This window comes from Hakea prostrata, chromosome 2 (genome assembly GCF_041222555.1).
Source record: "Hakea prostrata isolate BN-2017 chromosome 2, UWA_Hpros_2, whole genome shotgun sequence".
In the NCBI taxonomy this organism is placed as follows: Eukaryota; Viridiplantae; Streptophyta; class Magnoliopsida; order Proteales; family Proteaceae; genus Hakea; species Hakea prostrata.
The window spans coordinates 60755050-60779452 of NC_142601.1; the positions used below are offsets into that span (position 1 = coordinate 60755050).

At 39.1% G+C, this 24403-nt stretch overlaps 2 protein-coding genes across 3 annotated transcripts; both read left to right on the forward strand.

The window, feature by feature from the left end:
- The first annotated feature begins 693 nt into the window (after positions 1-693).
- UBP23 (ubiquitin-specific protease 23) lies at positions 694-14647 on the forward strand. Of its 2 annotated transcripts, none has more exons than XM_089145643.1 (11): positions 694-1198; positions 1541-1655; positions 5340-5450; positions 6604-6776; positions 6874-7215; positions 10281-10406; positions 10496-11140; positions 11262-11342; positions 11467-12175; positions 12544-12637; positions 13600-14647. In XM_089145643.1, the coding sequence occupies exons 1-11, from the start codon at positions 884-886 to the stop codon at positions 13757-13759; spliced, it is 2871 nt and encodes a 956-aa protein (XP_089001769.1). In that variant the 5' UTR covers positions 694-883; the 3' UTR covers positions 13760-14647. The 2 variants fall into 2 exon arrangements, with proteins under 2 accessions (XP_089001769.1, XP_089001770.1); XM_089145644.1 differs by having other exon boundaries at positions 11262-11333.
- A 6102-nt stretch (positions 14648-20749) lies between these two features.
- Positions 20750-24403, forward strand: LOC149025411 (Leucine-rich repeat protein kinase family protein). Its single transcript, XM_089145645.1, has 2 exons — positions 20750-21162; positions 21276-24403. Exon 2 carries the CDS (start codon positions 21567-21569, stop codon positions 24132-24134), a length of 2568 nt encoding a protein of 855 aa, XP_089001771.1. The 5' UTR covers positions 20750-21162; positions 21276-21566; the 3' UTR covers positions 24135-24403.

Consider the following 24403-nt stretch of genomic DNA (forward strand, 5'->3'; position numbering starts at 1 on the left):
ACACCCTAAAATTAGATTTTCATTGGACATATTATAATTTGCCACTTAAAACCGTTAAGTCACTATTTGTATTCTTATTCTAAAGTGTCAATGCTTTAAAACCTCAATTTTGGAGTGCTGGTAAAATTTGCTTAAAAAATAATAATAACAATTATGAGAAAATAAGAATAAGAATTATTACACAAAAAATTATCCATCTATTTACTGATGTTGTGGTTCACGCACATTGAGATATTGTGGCTTCGTAAAAAAATAAAAAATAAAAAATTGAGATATTGCGGTTTTTATTTTTTATTTTTAAAAGAAGTGTAATGCGGTGAACACTTGGAAGTGAAGATACGCAGTGAGAAAGTGGAAATTCGTTAGGGTACACGGGAAAACAGATTCTAATCTGACGGTTTGGAACACCATTCTCTCTTTTGAATCACGTTTCTTTAGACACCAACGCACCAGTACTTTCAACGGTAAAATACGCGCCAAAAGCAAAACGTGTGAAAAGAAACATTTCCACAAACACATTCATCAGTGATTCACCATACATATATTTATCGGGCAAAAACATTGCGGCCATTAATTTCTCAGTGAATTTACAATATCACCCCTTATTGGACACGTGTTATAACAAAGGGAGAGTAGTGAATCTGTCTATTTATGTATTCCGAAAGCTATCAAAAGCCCCAACCGAGTGGAGTGGGGGCTTGTAGGGTTTAATACTAAAATCCCTCTCTTCCATGCCATACTGGGTGGCCAAAGCTTCTATGCGAAAACAGAGGCAGCGACATTGAGAGAGAGAGAGAGACCGAGTTTCGACTGCGGCGGCTGGATTTTGTTTCCTCACGAGACGAAATCTGAAAACCTATCTGAATTTGATCTTTCAGTGCCAATGATAGAAAGCTTGATCTGCACATCGGAAATGAAGAAACCCGAAGATGGGTTTTCTGTTTCCGCCTCTTCTTCTAATGGAACCCTCTCTCAGAGGAGGATCGAGTTTCATCCAGCACGGAAGGCTTTCACTGGTTTTAGTAATGGTGATGGAGATTTCCATATCGAGACTTTGAATCCCAGCTCGGATTCTCAGAGATCCGCCGCTCAAAAGGCTGTTGCCTTGGTTTCGACGGGGAAGAAATCAAAGGCCGGTGATTTTTTTGAAAATGGATTGGACCCTGAGCTTATTTCTGGCACGACGCTTCGAAGAATCGTGAGTTCTTTCCTTTGGTTTTTTTTTTCCCTTTTCCCAATTTCTAATTTTCTGTTAATTTTGATGATGTTTCAAGAATCTGTGTATGGGATTCACTGTTATCGCCACCGAAATAGTGAATTTTCATGTGTAATGTTTCTATTGCTGCACTATGTTTGGTTTATCTACGTTGATCCCTTGTATTCGTGGGGTTTTTCCTTGGAAAACTATTGGCTTCGTAGTTCTAGTTGTTCACTTTACTAATTAGCTGTCTTTCCCTGATTATCAAGTTTGGTTGAAGTTCAATTAACTTTCTTCGTATTTCGGTTCTCTTTGAGTGTATATTAATAAAATATTTTGCAGGGTGCTGGGTTGGCAAATCTAGGGAATACATGTTACTTGAATTCAGTAGTGCAATGCCTGACATATACAGAGCCCTTTGTCGCATATTTACAGAATGAAAAGCATCAATCTTCATGTGAGTCTTCCTCTATTCATAGTATCAGCAGGAATAATGAGTACTTCCTTCTGTTTAATTTTTCAAATTCATCTCCTGGGAGTTCTATCTTCTGTTTAATTTGTGAAATTCTTTCTCTGGAATGTGTAGGATCTTGTAGATTGAAATGTCCATGAGTTATGATATGTAGTCTTTCATTACTAGTTTGGTATTACATGTAACGGTTTCCAATATGCATTCCTGAGATATTGGCAAATAGAAGTTGATGTGAACGACTCAAAATCAGAAATCTAACATCTTTTATGGAGAGCAGTATCAGAGACATGATGAAACTAGTCAAACTGTGCACCCATTTTTGAGAAGAAGGCTGACCATCAGGAGTTTCATGTGAGAGCCGTTATTTATGTGACAGAAAAAGAACATAATTTCAGTTCATCTATATGTGAGACATGATTGGCTGCTCTTCCCCAATATAAATCAGAGTTAGAGTTTTATTATAAATATAAAACTAATTACTTATATTACATTTTTTGGTTCTCTTTGCTCTGCTAGAAATGTCTCTCTTGTCTGGAGGATGAATCTGCAAATAGTCTGGGTGATGAATAAGACTGGTCCAGTATTATTGATCAGCATGTACATACAGGGCCTTGTTGCATATGTACGTTGTTCTCTCAATATGCTGGTCCTTTGGAGTCTTGGACAGTTTTTGGCGGTGGTGGTGTTGGTTGATTACTCTGTTTTACTTTTGTAGTTATGTTTCCTTATTAAAGAAGTCATTGCTGAGAAAAGGGGAAAAAATAATGAGTGTGTATATATTACAGGAATGCCAAATGCCTCCATGTAGTTAACCTAGTTCAACTTTATAACACTGCTACATAATTTTTAATATTTCTCACCAAACTGGGAAATATATCCTAGCTTTGACAGAGTCAAAACTACCAAACAAGTAAAGAGACAAATTGAGGACGTACATTTAGACAAAACAGTTTGGCAAATCATCAGATTAGTATCATTCATGCCATCCTATAGTTTATCCATTGGCCAATGATATCCCCTGTTGAGTGAAATAGTATCACTCAGTCCCCCTGCCGTTAGTAAATCTTGATTAAGTGATGTCGTAAGCAATTTATATTTTTTCAAAGACTAAATTGCCCTTGACCCCAAACTTTACCTAAAATTCTCATTTTCTTTTATGTCTTCTTCTTCCCTCCATCATGTTCTTCCATCTTCTTCCATCTTCTTCCACGGTCTGCCAAAATTAGGAGGAAACATATGGTGAATTTCAAGGTTTGCTGCTCCCAGTGCCTCTACGCTTAATGTGTTTCTGATTCAGAGAAGGTCAATAAGATGAAGAAGTCTCTTCCTCCAGGTTTGAGTGTGCAATATCTGTAAAAGTGGGTGGAAAATGATTTAAGGAGAAATTAGAGCAAGAAAATGTCTCCATCGGTGATTCGGTATAGTGATGGATTGTTTCAAAGAAATTATTACACTTTTCCTGATTGCATTTAGATCTGTCTTTGTAGTTTTTCCTGCGTTTAGTTTCATCTCTTCCCCTCTCTTTTTCTGCCGTTTTTGTCTTTCTGATGATTTCTTACCGGTGTTTTAGTTTCATTCGAAAACCATGTTTGGTTTGTTCGTTCTTTTTGTTCTCTCAATTTGAAGATCCCTAACATGAGTTATATTAGAGAGGATTTGTTGCAATGAAGAGTTTAAGAGAGCAGGATGGGCAGTGGATGGAGCTTTATTATCAACTCTACCATAAGCCTTGTCACTGGCAAAAAGTCTTCCTTTTACATCAATTTGATGATATTCCTAGTTCTCCGGGAGATCATTGCTTATCATTTAGTAGAATTTAATTAGGACGCAAAGTCAAAGTGAGATTAGTGGAAGAGAACCTATCTTGTTTGGATACAATTTATAAACATTTATGATGTATCAAATAATTATTGATGAAAAATATAAAGGTTTCTGCAGGTTCTCCCAAATCGCGATGTTGAAGAAGATGAGCTCTAATGGCTCAATGGTATAATGTCCTTTTTAAATTGCATTAATGGGTAATATGGTAAAATGGATTCCATAGTCTAGCACCATTAGAAATTGGGTACTGGCTAATATTTGTGCAAGTTTATGGGTGCCATTAAAATTAGGGAGTCACTCAGGAGATGGTGCTGATGATTTCCCAAACAGTTTCAACATTGGTGAATCTTGAATGGTTTCCAATATTACTATTTCTGCGATATCAAATTAGTGGTCTGGTGTAGCCAATCTGAGAGTTATTCTCTTTTTCCTGTCAAGTGTTGAAATTCCTTCCTTAAAGGGGATAACCCTCTCTCTCCCTGCCCCCCCAAAAAAAGAAAAAAAAAATGAAAAGAAGAAACTAAACCATCATTATGACCACCATTTTTCAGTGCTAACGGAACTCCAACATGAATGATATAATAGTCATAGGGGTGGATGGTGTCCTCTAATCCTGTAGAGGCATGCAGTCTCTGGCTGAGCATCCATGCTGGAGTCAGGGTTTAAACTTCGAGCAATGGTGGAAATTTAGTCTTTCTATGGACATAATAGGGGAACCCTAGTGTAAACTTGCAGTCTACTTCAGTTTGATGATGAAAAGCAAACAATTCTGATGAAAACCAGTTACCTATGGGGTCATATTACTAGACACCAGAATGCACAGGATAGTTACGTTGAGAGAATATTATAACTATGATATCTCAGAATGTAGGTGTCAAGGTAAAATTAGAATTGATTAGCCTTGACAGATGTTCAAGTCCTCAAATCTCAGTCATATTATGTATGCTACTGCTCATGCATCACTCAGTAAGTTAAAATTAGGATGTTTTCAGGTCTGCCACTATGGTGCTCCCTGATTCTTTTATATTTGTTTCTTTGAAACAACCATTTTCTAAGGGTAATGGAATGTTCCAATCTTCAGTACTTAACCTAAATGTTATCTTTGTCCATCTTTTTCTACTAGACTTGTGAAGTTGTAAATTGCAGAAATTGAAATCACCGGTCCCTTAGCCATCTGATGGTTCTGATGCCCATGTTGGAGGAATTCATTGTTCATATTGGGTAGAAGAAAACTTATATCATGCACATATGTTTAATAGCTGATGCATCACTTTATAAGTTAAACTAGGATGTTTCCAGGTCTGCCTGCAGGGGAAGTCTTCAATTCTTATATTCATTCTGTGAGATATTTACTTTTAAAGGGTCATGGAAAGTTATAATTTTCACTAAGGCTGCATTTTGTTTGCTGGAATAATGGTGGGGTGGTAAAATTCTTGAAAAAAACAAAATTTTCCTACTTTTCCTTTAAATCCTAAAAGTGTACATTGTTTGGTTGTTTGGGGTGGGAAAGGTAGAGACAAGTTTCCTTAATTTAAGAAAACTTGTCTGGTGAGGTGGCAACCCAATTTTCCCACTCCAAGCCTTTTCAAAACCCTACAAAATGTGTGGGACTTTGTGAAAAAGTGTGGAAAAGTAAAATGTGAGACCCACAATTAACACTTTTCCACATTTTCCTTTCCTTTCCTTCTCCCTCACCCCACTACACATGGGAGCTACATGTTTTTTCCCCCTCCCCACCTTTGCAAACAAACACAACCTAATGAAAAAATTGTTGCATCTCTGTAAGTTGTTGTAAATTACATGATAATTGTCCATTTCTCCTTATTGTGATTTTGTTAATATTTGCAGGCCGCACTGCTGGATTTTGTGCAATGTGTGCCATCGAGGATCATGTAAGCCGTGCTCTACAATCGAGTGGGCGAATATTAGCCCCAAAGCATCTGGTGATGAACTTGCGGTGTATCCTATTACTAAATGATTCACATTTCAAGACTTCAGTTTGAAACGCATGTTGTCTTATTTCACAGCTGTGGTTATTATTTGGGTTATGTTAGTTAAAAAATTGTGCACAGACGGAATACTATTCTAGAAAAATTGTACATGATGCCGGTCAGTTAAATGGAGAGCTAAAATATATGCTTATGGAAAAATCTAATTTGTGAATGCAATACCTGGATTCTCCATCTGTAGTTCGTGGCCTTCTGGGGTTGGTGTGGCATTTTGAGATTCACTGGGTCTTGATACAGGTCTCCTTTGCTATTTGGGATGTATGTGACATTTGGAGATTCAGTGGGTTCTTTGATACAGGTCTCCTGGGTTTAGACCCCGGATTCCTTGGCAGCAAGTCTTTCCAGATCAAAATTTAGCAAGTACGTGTACTTCCATCTGAAACCAGGATTTCCGAAGTCTGTTCTATTACGTCAAAAGTCAGTTTGATCCTTGGCATCAGATGTCAGCACCTTATTATAGCTGATACCAGTTCCAGCTGCTGCCTCGTAAGTGATCTGGTTTGTCCATGGTTGGAAGAGATTATGTGTTCATGTGTTTGGTTTACATAGAAGCTCCTCTTGTGTATTGGGTTCCTCTTCCAAAATAACTTTGTACTTCTTTGTGTTCTTTACCTAATCAACCAAGCTGCATGAAGTTTCTCATTGTGGTTTTGGTTGCCCAATTGAACAACAGTGTAAATTTTGCTGCATCTTCTTCAACCAAGATTTTCTTTCCAAGCTCTATCTTCTTCCCCTGTTCATTATTTGGGTCATGCTTTGGTTGTGGGCATTTCTATAGAGACGTGGTCTTCCTAAAACTCTAGCACAGTAAAATCTAATCCTTATACTTCCACAGTGGCACACTAGTTATCAACAGGTGCTTCTCTTCTTCTATCCTTTTGTTCTCTTTGCTATTGAAGCTGTCTGATATTTCTAAGTCATTTCTAGCCGGATGTACTGGGCTGATAAAACCTTACGGGTGCCACTGTGCCACCTTCTATCACTGTACAAGAGTCTCATAGTTGGTACCTTAGGCATATCTATTGTTGTTTTGTGAATTTTAAATTCTTTATTTTGGTCTGCTATCATAGCCTGCAGTTTGTTATTCTTGACACGATGATAAGGCATATCTAGGAATTTTCGTATTGCCAGACAGGAGGATGCACATGAATACATGGTTAACTTGCTAGAATCAATGCATAAGTGCTGCTTGCCTTCTGGAGTACCAAGTGAATCCCCTAGTGCTTATGAGAAAAGCTTGGTCCACAGGATCTTTGGTGGTCATCTCAGGAGTCAGGTACTTTCCGACACTTTTAATGCTAATTCCTATGATCTGTAGCTTGGATCTCTCGTACTAAGTTTGTTCGTTGTTTGTTTGTTTCTCTTTCTTCTAGGTGAAATGCATGCAATGTTCTTACTGCTCGAATACATTCGATCCATTTTTGGACTTAAGTCTTGAAATAGTTAAAGCAGGTTCATTGCTTAAGGCACTTCATCATTTCACAGCCATGGAGCAATTAGATGGAGGGGAAAGGCAGTACCAGTGTCAATGCTGCAAGCAAAAAGTTAGAGCTTACAAACAACTTACGGTTCATAAGGCCCCTTATGTCCTCACCATCCATCTGAAACGTTTTGGTTCACACATTCCTGGTTCACACATTTCTGGACATAAGATTGACAAGAAAGTTGAATTCGAATCTACATTGGACTTGAAACCCTTTGTTAGTGGTGCCTATGTGAGTGAATTTGTTTTCATTACCATTAAATTATTCCATGGATTTATTTGTTACAATCAGATCATCCATCTAATACTTCTTGCTTTAACATGCGTCTGTTCCTAGTTTGTAACTGTTGGTGGTCTGGGAAAGATTTTTTTTGGAAGATATTTAGTTCATTTTAATTTAGGATGAGCTTAAGCCAATAAGATAGGAAGAACCAAAAGAGTTCTGCATCATGAACTTTTTATCACGCACATTACTTAGAGGGCTCTAGAAAGTCACCTAGACGGAAGTGAAGAAATAGAATATGTAAATACAAAGAAATGAAGGATGATCAGATTCTATTTGTACTGTATCTGAAATGAATCTTGTCTATTCCTCTAATTCCTCTAAAGGTTTTTCAACCAACTAACTTAACTTTTCATTCGGATATTATATGTATGAAGTATTAGCATTTTATTCTATGGTATAATATAAATATATAAATATTATAAATATCTCCTATTCATTCCCACCACTAGGGATCCATAATGTTTGGCCACATGATGCACTGAGGCTACAGCTGGTGGAGGGAAAAAGAAGGGGTCAGCGGGTGGGAGAGGGCAAGAGATGTAGGTTAGAGTATAAAGACCAAGGGGTAGGCCTAATTACTGGAAGTGGTTGCAAAAGACAATGTAGTTTCCTCGCCTGAGAATGTCCTCCCCTCCGGTGAACCCTCTCTCTCCTTCCGCCACCACCACCGCCTCCTTCCCCCTCCCTGCTCCTGAGCTTCCTTTGCCAGCCCCATTAGCTGCCTCCACCAGCTCCAAACCCCTCCCTAACCCCTTTCTTCCCGTGACACTGCCGCTAACTCCTCTCCTCTCCCAAATGCCTGGAGTTCCCTCTTCAACCCCTCAGCCTCTTCTTGTAATAACCTCACCTACTTCCCCCCCTTTTCTGACTCTCCCATCCCTCTGGTTCATTGCCCTGCCTCTCTTACTGAACCTGAAGTTCACCACTGGAAGAATGCTGTCTTGGGACAGTTTCTTGGCCCCTGTTCCCCCCTTGGTATTATCAAAGCTTCACTTGCAAAACAATGGAACTCATTGGGTTCCATGGATACGTTCGTTATCAAGGATGGAATCTTTCTATTCAAGTTCTCCTCCCCTTCCTGCCAATCGAAGGCCATTGATGGCTCCCCTTGGTATGTAGGGAAAGCCCCCATTTTCATTAAGCCATGGGAGCCCTCCTTGCCCTTCGAAGGGTTGATTTCAATTCCCTTCCCCTTTGGATCAATTTGCCTAGCCTCCCCTTGGAATTTTGGAGTAAAGAATGCCTGAGCCGTATCGGCTCCGCTCTGGGCCGCCCTCTTCGCTCAGACTTGAAAACTTCCAGGCTCGAAAGGTTTTCCTACGCCTGTCTTTGTGTTGAGGTGCCGGCTTCCAAGCCCCTGCCTCCCTGCATTTGCATTGCTGATGATTCGGGTACTCACTTAAATCAGGTTATAGTTTACGACTGGGTTCCTGCGTGGTGCTCCAATTGTCTATCATTCGGCCATGATGCTTGCAAATGCTCTGCTAGTCTTGCTCCACTTGCCACAGCCTCCTCGTCGGGTGTTCTAGTGCCTCCTTGGCATGCGACAAACTTGAGGGTCCCTGACCATGCAGCTCCGCCACTGCCGGATCACCCTCTTGCTGCTGATGCTCCACCCTCATGTAAAGCACCGTTGATCGAGTTAATGTCTCCCTCCCCACAAACCATTCCTGAACTGCTGATCGACAGGTTGAAACTCTCCACTGTTGATGGCTCTGCCGGCTCTCTGCCGCCACCGGACTTTCCTCGATCCAATTTTGCGGTGGTTTCTGGCCCTGAAGGAATTGCTATCCCTTCTGCTGGCCCTGTTACCGGCGTCTCCTCTCCTGTTGCCGATTCCTTTGATCCTCGATCCGCTATGGATGTGGTTTCAAGCCCTGATGGAATCGATAACCATTCTGACAATCGAGTCATAGGCGTCTCCTCTCCTGTTGCCGATTCTTCAGAAAGCTTGCCGCCGGCAGTCTTCACCTACCGCAGGTGCCGCTCTAAGCAGCCGACGAACCTTTCCATGTCCTCTGGTCCTCTGAACGCTGAAGCTTCTGCGACTCCCTGCCATCCCTCTGCTTCTGCAACGTCTGTTACTGCTGCGACTCTTTAGGTCCTGTTCCTCTTGCTGTTTCTGATGGATGTTCTCCTTTCGTCGAGAAACCCCCTGAACCGTCAACCCTCTCCCCTGCCCTGCAAACTGACCCTTGCCTTTTCCATGTCTCCACCGCCCCTGCTTTCTCTGAAGCTCCTCCTTCGCCTGGCGTCCTTCCCATTTCGGTGAATAACATCGATTTCCTTCCCCTCAACCCTAATATTCCCCAACATTACACCCACGACCATCCTTGCCTTCCCATTTTGCCCCTCTCCAAAAGCCCCTCAATTAACCCCTCGGCCCATGGGCTTGATTCTCCAAACCCTGAATCGTCCATGGGCTCCTTGCTTGGCCCCTTGCCTTCCATCCCAATTTCTGGCCTTGGCCCTCTCCCAATTGAGAACGATTCGACCCCCCCCTCTCCCCTCGCTGATCAATCGGGATGCAGAAGAAGTAATCGCTCCGTCAAGGGGCACTATCCTTTTGGCGATGATTTCTTGGTTGATCTCAAGTCCACTAAGAAAAGGAAGAACAAGAAAAAAAAGTCACAAAATAAATTCTTAAGCCTTAGTTCGGCCCACCTTCTATGGGCTCTTCTCTTGTTGCTTTGCCGTTGATTTTATGTTTGCTTTAATTTTGGCCTTATTGTAAGCGAATTCCTGTCTTTAATATAATTTCTTATTCATCCAAAAAAGAAGAAGAGACAATTAGAATATCGATTGGCAACACACATTTCTTTGAAAATGTTGAATGAAGAAACAGGGGTCATGCAGCACTGAAAGTAGTTCAGCAATAGCTTTGTTGAGTTTATGTTGAATGTTCCACTGATATGATAATATCTCAAATGATCATTTTGTCAGATATTCGTATTTTAGATTCTCTTGATGATGATACATCATTCTTACAGTGAATCTCTCACACTTCACAGGAAGGGGAACTGAAATATACTCTTTATGGAGTTCTGGTTCATGACGGTAGGACTACTCACTCAGGCCACTATTACTGCTTCGTTCGCACATCAAGTGGAATGTGGTATTCTCTTGATGACAATGAGGTATTGGTTTAAATTGGAACTTTTGTTTGCACTTCAAGTGGAATGTGGTGTGAACTTTATAAGCTAATTCTTCTTGATGGACACTTCAGGTTTTTCAGGTAAGTGAGAAGACAGTCTTGGGGCAGAAGGCCTACATGTTGTTCTATGTTCGTGATAGGAGAAGCCTTGTGCCAAAGAAACTAGTTGATGGTTTTCACAGGGAAAACCTTGTATCAAATATAATTGAAAACAAAGAATGGTCTAACCGTATGAAGGACACTTTTCAAAATGTGTTGGTTGAGAAAAGATCATGTGGTATGGACTATTCTGGTACTGCTGCTCAAAGAGATGCATCAGGTGGTAGTGCAGCAAATGGACCTCCTGTAAAAGAATCTTCTGTTAAACCTAATGGCCAGATTGTGCCCCGTCTTGTTGTATCAAAAGAACATGAGATGCTTTTACAAAAGCAGAATTTGTCGAAAAATCCAGTGAAGGGGCTACCTGTTTCACACCCTACCAATGGGCATCTTGAGCCCAAAATCATGTTACAATCTGTTCAGTCCTCAGTAAAAGGCAATAGTGATATTGCTGCTCATTCAAATGATGCCACCGTTACACCTGCTGATGAAAAAGTTAATGGAACTGAAAGTGAGGACCCCAGGAAAGAATTTAGTGTATCAGTTGCTACACTATCTGATCATAATTTTGCTGAAACTTGTACCAAGAAACCCATCACTGAGACCTTTGCAGACAAGGTACTGGTTATTTCTTCCTCAGTTCAACAGTCCTGGCTTGTCTTTCTGTTCTGTTTGTTCCATATATGGGCATTTGCTTTCTTCTCTTTTTGTGATGTATTCCTCTTTCATGCCATTCCAGATTGATGTTATGAATGATAAAGAAGTGAACAAAGCTCCAGTTGCAGTGGGTCATGAGAAGAAGTTTGGAAAAGTAAATGCTGTAAGATTGTCAGTTTAGTTAACCATGATAAACAATCATGTAAATTTTTTTGATGAAGGACCTAGAATGCTTCCAAGTTTAATTGGTTGGTAAAACTTTAATATGAGTCTGTTTCTCTTTTCAGATTGGAGTTATCTCCCCTGTGGTGGAACCTAGTGATGCACATTGTCTGAAGACAGGAAAGAGTGGTCCTAATTCAACTGAACTTGGTTCCATGGAGAAATCTGGGCAATCAAACAAAATGATTGGACATGTCCAGAAGGAAGATCTTGATCACCATCACCGCTGGAAGGTGATCAAGAAAAAGAAGAAACTGCAGAAGTCTCGTGTTGCTAGGATGTTTCTTGGCTCAAACCTACTCTTCAGGACATCTATGACCCACTGGAAGAAAAAGAAACATAAAAGAAGTAAACACCTCAATGTAGTGCTTAGGGGTATCACTCAAGAAGACTTGCTTGATGGAAATTGTACCTCAGGACATCCTGAGCCATCTACATCGGAGAAGACCGTTATGCTGTCCCTTGATTCAGCTTGTGAACGAAAGAAGAAGTCAAGGTCTGGCAAAAACAAATCAAATAGTACTGCGACTGAGAAGAATTTCGGAGTCGCCATTGGGAATTTCTGTACTAGCAATATAGATGGAAATCACAGAGAAAGAATTGATCAGAACAGCGCTGAGCTTGCAACCAATGAATCACCACGGAAGAGTGTGAGCCTTATCTCATCAGCAAGTAGTGTAGGAACTAGAGAACCCAATGATTCGGAAGATAAGAAGAAAGCTTTGGTTCGGAGCGAATTGAGAAGTATGCTTATGAGAAGTGTTGAGGAGACCAGTGAGTATCTTTTGCAATCCCTTTCCTTGTATCAGCTGATGACATCTGCCAATACTGAATTCTTAGGAAATACTTGGGAATTCTCTAGTCCTGTTAACAGCTGTATAACTCTTATTCAATGTACCATGCTTTCTGTTGAGGTCTTCTACATAGACTGCATTTATTCCCCCTTTTTGGACTTATGTTGCATAGTTTTCATGTAGAAGTTACTTAAGTTGATGACTGAATGTCATAGAAAATGCTGGGTTCAAACTATTGTTCCCAATGTATGGGCTGGATCGAAATTAAGCTGTTTTCACAGAAGTTTCATTTATTGTTTCATACTTTTATGCTTGCTGACTTGCTTTACCCTTTTCTTTTTTATCCAGTTGCACACTGGGATGGGATAGAATTGCCTACATCACAGGTTCTGGGGTCAAGCAGCAGGCCGAGTACCAATATTGGTTATGTAGCAGATGACTGGTGAGTTGCCTCATGACATAAACCTATTTTTGTCATACTAGATTTTGCTGTCTAAAATCATGATTATGATAGCATCATGGCCCCTTGGTCATGCTTTTATAAATCCCAAAAGTATTAGGTGCTTTAATACTAGACTGCACTCTAGCTTTGGGGATCTCAATTTCAAGAGTGACCCATTGTTTGACTGTCCCATAAAAATTTCCATAAATCCTTGGACTTCAATGCACTCTAGCTTTGGGGATTTCATGAGCGAACCATTGATTTGACTGTCCCATAAAAATTTCCATAAATCCTTGGACTTCTAAAAGGAACAAAGTGAAAAAGGGGCAGCAGATATAATACACTAGATAAATGTAAGATTCAATCCCAAGAGCTGGCCTTAAACAGCCGGTGGCACCATTCTGGTTACGTGCACTTGAGTCAAGTTTTGCCTGGAAAGCAAAGGAGACTAGTTTTCTTTCTTAGATGAACTTAGACTTGATCGGTATCTCAATACTTGCTGACACAATTGGGGATTGGGTAGGAGGGGGTACTGTTCATATCTCGTGGGTGTTAAAGCAATAACATTGCATATTTTACACGGTGGTTGGCGCCATCTTTTGTAAAACAGAAAGGAGTGCCACATACATGTTTCTGCCTTGTTTTATGATGTATGAGAAGAAAACATGCCACTCTCTTTATTGTTGTGCTATATCATTTTCCTTGTATACCAGTGGGCTTCCCATTGTGAAACACAACCTGGGGAGTGTGGTTGCTGAAAGAAATGGGTACTGAGAAGCAATTTGGTCATCTTCAGGGGTGTTCTCTGAAGTGAGTCTCAGATTGTTTATGAGACACACTGGCAATATCCTTAGTCTGATGAAATTAGTCTACTGTTGATGTGGTGCTTCTTCAGAAATATTGATTGGTTGCTTCCTCATTTGGCTCATCTTGATTTTACCTGTTCAATCCATTTGTTATAGGGATGAAGAATATGATCGTGGGAAGAGAAAAAAGGTTAAGAGTGAAAAGAGAAGCTTCACCGGACCTAACCCTTTCCAGGAAGTTGCTAGGATGAAGACACAACTGAAGAAAGTGAAGATGGACCACACAAGCTCTGGAAACCAACCCATAAGGATATGAAGTATGCTGTGTTGGCCAGCTCCAAGTGTCGACTAAAAATTTAGAGGATGCTGCTGTTGCTATTAGGTGGAGGCTCTTATAGTCAGAAGCTGCTCTGGTAGCAATTTAATGTCAGTTTTTTTTTGTTGGGGTTAATTTATTCTTTGGAGAGAGAAGCAGTGCGAAGACACTTTGGGGAACTATAATGGGATTAATTAATTTGTGTATGAAGATACACGCTGAGAGGGAGCTTTTGCTCCATTGTAGGATCTTGTCTTCGATGATACACGGGCCTTGCTCCGTTTCCAGTTGCTTTTCCATCTCAAACGCGTGATCCGTAGGTCGTGATGGAGCAACCTACCAGATGTATTGTTGTAAGAAGAATGCACGAATTATGGTCAGTGACTTTGTTCCCATGGAAGCAAATGGTACATTGGAATATTGGACCTGAAGTCGCTTTTTTCTCAGGAACATATCGACTGATGTGGCTCTGTGCGTGGTGAGTAGTTGTAGGTATCCAAATTTATCTGGGAACAGGTTCCTGTTGTGTGTAAAAGAAATTTCAGGTTTCGGTCACAGCAGAGAGAGCTACACATTCTAGTTGGTAAAAGCTAATTTCTAATTGGATTTCATCACGAATTAGAAGCAAATGCTAGATTTTTCTCTTGAGCTATAGTATGGTGATTTTGTCAAAGGTGGAGTTATGCATGTTTTGTAAAAGAAAGTATGTTATATGTGTTCAAGAATTCTTCGGTTGTGTGAAAACATAAATACTCGCCGTAATCAGAAAAACTATATGCAATCCTGGAAAGGGAACAAGGTGCTTTTACGTTTGGTTTCTGATTTTATTTCTTTATGTTGATTTGATGTACAAACCACATGTCTATGGGGGAATAAGTGCTGCCACATGCCTTTGTTGCTGTAGGAAATAGTTGTCTGGTGTGAATGTGTGATGCCATTGAGAGAAAATGAGTAACAACTTAGACTCACCGGTCACGTCACCTTTTATTTTCTCTGTTCATCATATCTATTGCAATTTGCAACCAAAGTTTCTTCTGGAAACTGTCCGTCTCAGAGAGACCCTCCTTTTGAAGTTTTTGCCATTCTTTGGTGCACCATGGAACTTGATTGTCAGTTGAGAACAGAAAACAAGTCAAGAGCATGTGTTTCATTCCTGCGCCACTCCTTTTATTAAGTGCTGTCAAACCTACCATTTACCGACTTTTGCTAACACAAATCTTAAGAAGAGCCGTGATAACATGACATATTGACATACACCTTCGCCATGGCTTCGAAAGGGACTTGGGTCTCAAATTCTAGTCTTTTTTATTTTTTGTATCCGATTCATTCATTCATGCAATCTAGACAAATACGTAGAGATGTCAACATAGTCATCTAGCCACGGAATGGTTGAAGGCCATGAGCTTCGACAAAGACATCTTTGTTGGTTTATCGGCCACAATATTGGCCATTCTAGGAATATAAGTAAAACCAGAACTCATAAATTGAGACGCTAAGAAGAGAACATCAGAAATTAGTGGTTGTGTAAATAGCAGACCAGTCTTGGTATTATCCCCCAGTGAAATCAGCTCCTTGTTATTAGCTTTGACCATCACATTAATAAAGTTCCCTTCTTTAGCTTCTTTTAGTGCTTCACGCATAGCTAACGCTTCTCCATCAACAATGTTAAACTCTAGTCTTGAGGGCAAGTAGAACTATTCTAATTAACGTCAACAATGAATGCTTGACTAGGGCATGTCTAGCTTGGTTTTACCATTTTGTACATTATTATTAGTAGAATAGGACAGTAATACGGAATTATGTATTGTTTTATTATTTTGTGATTATGATTAAGGGCATGTTAAGATATTTAGGATTAGGATTAGATTCTAGAAAGCTCAGCTCAAGTCCATCTTGTTATTGCACTATTTAAAATTATTGCTGAGGCTAAAATCAAAGGGACTGCAATCAGCTACCAAATTGTGATATAGAACAAAGAAGATAATGAAAATTAGTCATTGGAGATAGAACTTGAAACTAAACTTGAACATTTGCAGCTCAACTTATGTAGTTGGGATTTGTCACAAACTGTATTTTTTTTTTGGTTGCCAATCCTGGTTTCCAAGGCTTTGCCTTGACTAATCCGGTGTTCGATTCGGGTCGCACACCTGGCTGTGGTGGATGAGTCTCCCAACGGGGATTTTTTGCATCCACAAGGTTTCGATACTGGAACCTTGCTTAAGCGGACCAAGCTGCTTACCATTTGACCAACCTCCCGTTATCAAAAACCCTATTAAACATAAGAATTTTATGCATTAAGTACTATCTCTAGTTGGAAATGTACCAAAGATAATAAGCATACACACAATGGGAAGATGTATGAAATTTGTTGCTCAACATATATGCTGATCTAGATCCAAATCTAGCCAGTCTGTAATCAACCTCAAATTCAAAATTTTGATACACAACAATGAAGATCGATGACTGTCGATTGGCATATTTACTAAGAAATTAGCCCACAATAAATGCCTCATAAATATAAATAGAAGATCTTAATCCCACTTTCTAATAAAGACTTTGAATTTTTTTTTTGGTAAACACTTTGAAATCTTGCACCTACCCTGAATAAAGAACTTCTTCATCCGTCATTTCTAAGGTTTAGAGACACTTAAAAGCGTTTGAAATAACAGTCCCATGGCCCATGGGTGAAGAAAAGGTTCCTGTTTTTGAAGAACAGGTGGGAGACTGAAGGAGAATCTGCAGCCACTCACTGGTCTTTCCTTCTTTATTTCTCCTTGGCCCTCTAAACTTGACTCATTAGGGGTTTATATATACAAGAATAACAAGGAAAAAAGGGTTCCCGTGCTGAATTTTCTCTTCTTTTTCTCTCTCTGTAGAACATAGTCTTATTCACATGTTGGGTCATTGTCAGTCATGGTGTGAATGAACCTGGAAGAAGTCGGAAAAGGTGACCAGAATCTGTCATCTGCTCTTCCATGGCCAAGTGTGACCAACTGAGTTATTGTCAATTTAATTTAAGATTCTTAAAAGTCAAACTTTGCCAAAATCTTCCATTTGAGCTCTTCCTCTAGCCCTACCTACCAGCCAATTTCTATTTCAAATCCTGCCTGTGAGGAAGCATGAGTGAGTTATAAGGAGACTTGGTCAGAGTTTTGGAACGATTCTCTTGGAACAAGAACCAATTAACAACCATCTCAAATACCCAGATGACCCATGTCCCAAGCAAATATATTTTAACCTAAAAATCTGTACAGATTCAATCGGACGGTCAAACTACTTTTGGGACTGAAGTCTCTGGAATGTCTGGTCACTGTTGTATATGGTTCTTTCTCTCTCTCTTTAATGGAATCGGTTGGTTAAATTCAGATATTACTAAACTTACAGAAACCAAGCAAGATGGACATCACTGAACACGAGGTCAGAACTCACCGATTTCAAATAACCTAAAAATGAGTCATGTTGACGTCACTCTCTTCCTCCCAGGTGATCATTACCATAGATACCCTTCTTACCCATCTGAAGAGGAAGATCTACTCTACCCAATTTGAAGTGAATACATTTGGTAAGTTTACTCCATCTCTGTTAAAATGCATCTGAGGTGTCTGGTGTTTCCTGTTATATTATATATCATTTATTGGAGACTGCATGAAAGATATTCGATAAAATGTCTCAGAGGAAGATTGTCTAGTGGTGTTTAGGAAATTGTATTTGCAACTCTCTCTACTCGATATAAAATGCTACATTTACAGCAATGTTTGTAACCTTGATTGTTGGTTTCAGCCATTTCCCACCTCAGGCTCAAAGGCATTGTCTCTACTGACATCTAAGATAGTTTTTTCCTATTCTTTTATGTGGTGTTTAGTGTACTATACCTAATCCATGAATAAATTTTCTTCTACCAAGAAAAAAGAAATGCACTAAATCTGTTTATATTTGATAAGAACTAGATCATCTTTGACCAAACAAAGCACTAGATCATCTTTTTATTTTATTTTATTTCTACTCAACATCCTCCTTGTTTGAAGCATAAGTCTTGGTAGCGTGGGATGATGCATCATGAATACTTTTTTATATGATGATGAAGATTAATCATGTGGGTTTGTTGATTCCTCATTACTCCACCACCTCAATCACTGCAAATCATGAAAAGCTCTTCATTTCCACAGTTGGTCGGTATTGGCAGCATGAACCCATCTCTCTCATTAATTCCATTACAATAATTATCCTCCATTAAGCATCATTAACTACATCTTTAAATGGAAAAAGAATACAGGGAGTTTGAGAATATGTGGATTGGGACCATAGCTAGCAAACCCTCATTGAATCTTGTGACCCACATTCCTCTCAATATTCTTCTGATGGCTGATCAAGACTGTCCAATTGGTGGACCCCATCCTTGATCTCATAGATTTTGATAGGTCAGACCCTTTGACCATTGCATGGGGTAGGAGGATATGAATCCGGATCATCTTCCCGTCGGAGGAGCACAGAGTGCTCCCCCATGGCTTCCTGACCACAAAAACCAGTGGGTCCCACTGGTGAAAAGTTTATTGTTTTCAAAAGTTTTTTCCCAGGCCCCATGGTCGAACGGGGAGCACAAAGTGCTTTCCGTCAAAGTCGCAGATCCAGACTCGGAGGATATTAGCATGCTTTCTCTTCAACAATTTACCAGGAAAAAAAAGAAACAATATAATCACAGATTAGAAAACTAAACACAGCTCATTATGAAGAAAAAGAAATCATAATCAAGAAAGATTGAATTTGGAGGGGGAATCGGAATAAAGTCAATAAAGTTCACTTTACCCATATAATTAACCAGCAAGGCCAGGAAAGGCAGAAGAAATTGGGAATGCCCTAGTGAGTAGAGTGGTGGACTTGAAAAATAGATCATCAGTTGGGTTTGGTGGAAGTTCACCTTTTTTGTCATTATTTATTTTCTTTTAGTATCATTTAAGCAATTTATCATTAATGGGAGTGTTCTCACTCCACTCCCATTAACTAAGGCTCTTTTTGGTATCAATTTTCATTCTCTATTATGCCTATTTAAAATAAATAACTACAAAAAAGAAGAAAAGGGGACGAAAAAAGAAGAAAAGGCAGTAAAAAGAAAAGAACAGGAAGGAGAGAAAAAAAGGAGCATACCCCATATAAAACCAGACCAGAAGTAAGATCACAAGGTAAAAGTCAAGATTTGGGCTTTTCTTTTTAATAAAAATGTGTGCCAAACTTAAAAGATTCTAATTGCAATGTAATGCCAAGGCCTAAATATTAACTTGCATCGTTTTCATGTCTAAACATAAAGATCTCTAACTTTAAAAATAGTCGTCATGCTTGTGTTAAAAAAAAAAAATCATGTATAGATATGAAGACTTTTTTTTTGGTGTTTAATCATGGGGTCGCATTTAATTTCACCTGATTAGTAATACTAAGGGAAAAAAAACCCCAATTAGAAGTACTATAATACCTCCATTAAATGATTATAATCAATTGTGCATAATATTCTTGTTTGCTAAAATAATCAAGATTAGATTTAAAAGCAAAGCATCATTAGATACATTAAGATTTTTTAATCATATTTTTCTTTTGGTGGAATTTAGATGGTTACAAAAACCTTCATTGATCATTGTTTATAAAAAGAGAAAGAAAGCTATATTGAGAATCACAAATAGATATGCTTAATTTTTTTTTTTTGAGAATTGAGGTTTATCTCGGCCAGCTTGTAGACACCTCAACTACATCCTTAGAGGAGACGCCTAAGCGAAAGTTAAAACAACAATCTCTTCACTAAGAGGCGCGAGTCTTATCGATATTTTTAATATTTTACCTAAAAGTAAATAAATCTTCTTAATATTTTATCAAAATTAATATAAGATAATATTTATAAATAAATTTTCAATATTTTGGACTGAAAAAATAGAACTATTTTTACTTTTTACTTTTTATATTTTTTTGCAAACAATGAAGCAAAAACACTAAAAGGTCTTCTTTTTTGGGCAAATTACTCGTAGACTTCTTGAATTTTAAATCAATTACATCTATTATTCTTAGGAAAAAAATCATTTACAAATGCCTGTTGTTGTTAAGTGTTATGGTTAAATGATGATATATTACATTAACCTAAAAGAAATAGTATAAGAATTCCTAGAACATAGTAAATCGAGGAAAGTGTAACTTGATTTTCAATGTTTCTAGAAGAAAGAATGGTTAAATAGATATTTAATATACTTATTAACCATGACATCATCATTTAACTCCAATACTTAAGAGGGAAATATTTGTGATTGATTTTTAATTTTTTTTGAGTTTTTCACATGTGGGTTCATTTAGTAGACCATAAACTAATGTTGGTCTCTTTAATGCAAAATATTACGTGTGGGTCTCAAACTAACTCATTAACCGTTGTTTAATATTTCAAATTTTAAACGTAAAAGGACTAAAGTACCTTTCAGATTATTTAATATATGATTTTAAAAAGAGATAATTGGTCATTAAGCATTAATTGTATGGTTAAAAAAATATATAATAAAAAAGAAAAAATTATAATAACACAATGTATTAATTAACATGAGGGGCATTTTGGTCCCTTAACGTTTGAAATTTGAATATACTTACGGCGACTAACAACGGTTAGGATCCACAAGTAATATATTACATTAAGAAAACCCAACATTAGTTTGTGGTCCATTAAGAAGACTTGATAAAAACTTTTTTTCCTTGCTTTCTTCCAAGAATAATAATAAATATATAATTGATTTGAAATCTATAGTGTATATGTAATTTGTCATTTTTTTAACATGGGTGTAATGAATAACTTCCAACACTCCCAGTGGCCATATTTCTCAATTATCTCCAATTATATTTTCGGAAGTTGTCTAAATTTATAGGATTACCCCCTAAAATAAATAATTATCTGGAAATAGTTTAAAAAATGATTTAACGATTATAAATTAATTAGTACATTATAGGTCCCTACCCTTCATACCCAATGTCTCAAAATTGCAACTGTGATTCTTACTTTCCTCTGTTCCTCAGTTATTCAAACAAAGCTCTTGGCGTTTTCATCCATGTGAAGGAAATCTTCCAATGGCACCGCGTTGACACAGAGAGTCATTAAAAATCCCCAACAGCTCAAATGAATTCACCAACCCAGTATAGTGTATTCAATCCTTCCATTTATGAAAACCCCAACTTCTGAACAACCCAACTTATCATATTTGGTTCCAGTAAAATGCCCCTTCCCTCCTTACCTCTCTGCAACTCTCTTTCTTTTCGTTTGAAACAGGGAGTAAGTTAAAAATTACCCCAGCAAAACAGAGCTTCCCAGCTTCTTGTTTTCTATACAGAGACAAAAAGCATTAGTGGGTGTCTTCGTTGTTTCTCTTGGACCTTCAAATCCGGACAAGGTAAGCTCACGTTCTCAGAATCAAACCCAACAAGTGAAAACTTCATATCAGAAAGGGTTTTGGTTTCGGTTCATTAGTGCTCGTTGTCATTTTCGTTTTTCCCCAATTGACAGGTTTGCTTGAAGTCAACAGTGGGTGTATTCTAGATTTAACATAAGGCTTCATGAGAAATGTGTATTCTGAGGTTACTCTCACTTTGAACCCACACATCGTCCCTGTGCAAAAGGCTTAACTCCCTCTTCATTAGCTGGTTTGGATTTCATGGAGCTAGCAACGGCAAATACAAGTGTTATTAATGACCTTTTATCTCAAATGAATAGCTTTGAGATTAATATGCCCTTTGCAGTAGCTGAAGGGTCTGCAGTTTTCTTCCATTGTTGCTGAGCTGCAGCCTCTTCACCCAAATGGGTCTTGGTGTCTTTGGTTCCGTTCTGCTACTTGTACTTCTGTTCAGGCAATCGTTTTCTCAACAACCCAATACGGATGGGTTCTATGTGTATGATTTCTTGCAGAAAATGGGTTTGCTATCTTCAGAAGCTAACAACCTCTCTGCTTCCGTATGTTCATGGAATTGGGTCTTCTGTGATGCCCATCAGGAAAATGTCATTGGGTTAGTGGCCTCTGGTTTTGACTTGTCTGGTTTCATTCCTGATTCCACCATTGGCAAACTCAGCAAGCTTGAATCTTTGGATCTGAGTAGCAACAGAATCACCGGTTTGCCTTCCGATTTCTGGGGTTTGGGAAGCAGTCTCTTGACTCTAAACCTCTCCAATAACCAGATTTCTGGGTCACTTCCTAGTAACATCGGCAACTTCGGTTTACTACAAAGCCTTGACCTTTCCTTCAACCACTTCTCCGGAGAGGTTCCCGCATCTATTAGCTCTCTTTCGAGTCTTCAACTTCTGAGACTTGATCGAAATGAGTTCACTGGGAGCATTCCGCCGGGGATTCTCAGCTGCCAATCTCTTGTCTCAATTGACCTTTCATTCAATCGGTTAAATGGGTCTCTTCCAGATGGTTTTGGTGCTGCATTTCCAAAGCTTAGAACTTTCAACCTTGCTGTGAACGAGATCCATGGCAGGTCTTCAGATTTTGTTGGGTTGCAATCAATCACCTATCTTAATATTTCTCGAAACCTCTTTCAGGGGTCTGTGTTGGATGTGTTTCAGGAGCAATTGCATGTTATTGACCTCAGCCAGAATCTGTTTGAAGGCCATATCTCTCAGTTACATTCCGGTTCTAGCTTCAACTGGTCTCGCTTGATTTTCCTTGACATGTCTGCCAATCAATTCAGCGGAAACATTTTCCTGGATTTAAACAATGCCAAGAATCTCAGGTACCTCAATCTTGCGCATAATAGATTTTTCAATCAGGAATTCCCACAAATTGAAAAGATACCTGCTCTAGAGTATCTCAATCTATCCCATACTGGTCTCACAGGGAGCATTCCCCGGGCAATCTCACAGTTGGCTAGCTTACGTACGCTAGATCTTTCTGAAAACCATCTTACTGGTCGAATTACTTATATTGGAATCAACAACCTGCAAGTCCTTGATGTCTCAAAGAATAATTTAACTGGGGAAATCCCATATTCTCTGATAGAGAAACTTGCGCGGATGCAGAAATTCAACTTCTCTTACAACAACTTTACCTTCTGTGCTTCAGAGTTCTCTACTGAGATCCTTCAATCTGCATTTGTTGGGTCAATAAACAGCTGCCCCATCACTGCAAACCCAGATCTTTTCAGAAGAAGAACTACTACACATAATGGACTTAAGCTTGCTCTTGCTATATCCCTTGCACTCATCTGTTTGCTGGCAGGGTTGCTCGGTCTAGCATTTGGGTGTAGACGAAAACCTAGAATGTGGGTGGTTAAGCAATCCTCTTTCAAAGAAGAACAGAATATCTCAGGTCCCTTCTCTTTTCAGACTGATTCAACAACTTGGGTTGCTGATGTTAAGGTTGCAACATCAGTCCCTGTAGTAATTTTTGAGAAGCCTTTGCTGAATTTCACCTTTGCAGACCTCTTGTCTGCAACCTCAAATTTTGATCGGGGAACTCTGTTAGCGGAAGGGAGATTTGGGCCTGTTTATAGAGGATTTCTACCTGGAGGGATCCATGTAGCTGTAAAGGTTTTGGTTCATGGATCAACCATGACTGACCAAGAAGCTGCAAGGGAGTTTGAATACCTTGGGCGGATAAAACATCCCAATCTTGTTCCTTTGACAGGGTATTGTTTAGCTGGAGATCAGAGGATTGCCATCTATGATTATATGGAGAATGGAAATTTGCAGAATTTACTCCATGATCTGCCACTTGGGGTCCAAACAACAGAGGATTGGAGCACAGATACATGGGAAGAAGATGATGTTGATGCCATTCAACATGTTGGTTCTGATGGGCTACATACAACATGGAGATTTAGACACAAGATTGCACTAGGTACAGCACGAGCTCTAGCGTTCCTTCACCATGGTTGCTCCCCTCCAATAATTCACAGAGATGTTAAGGCCAGCAGTATTTATCTTGATTCAAATTGGGACCCTAGGCTTTCAGACTTTGGATTATCTAAGATTTTTGGAAATGGTTTGGAGGATGAGATGGCTCGTGGTTCACAAGGGTATGCACCTCCAGAATTTTCTCAGACAGAAGCAGGTTCTCCAACACCAAAGTCAGATGTGTATGGATTTGGAGTTGTTCTATTTGAGTTGATTACAGGCAAGAAACCAGCAGGAGATGAATATCCTAATGGACAACATTCAACTTTGGTGTGTTGGGTGAGAGGACTGGTCAGAGAGAACCAAGGTTCAAGTGCAATAGATCCGAAGATTCGAGGAACAGGACAGCAAACCCAAATGGAAGAAGCTCTTAGAATTGCATATTTGTGTACAGCTGATCTTCCATCAAAGAGGCCAAGTATGCATCAGATAGTAGGGCTCCTTAAAGACATTGAGCAAATGGAGCATCAATAATGGAAAAACTAAAGAAAAGCCATTAGTTGTTTTTCTTTCCTTTTCATGTTTTTATCAGCTCTTTTACCAGTCTTCCAATGCTGTCATGGGAGGAACCTGTACAGAGTATCCCTCAGATTCTAGTTTGAACCCTAGGGTTCCCCCCCCCCCCCCTTTCACTTTTCAGTGATTTTCCCTCTCTCATTGGTTTTAGAAAGGATACTTTAAACTGGTTGTATGCACAAAACCTGAAGATGTCATATGGGCTTCGATTCATAATTTATTAGCCT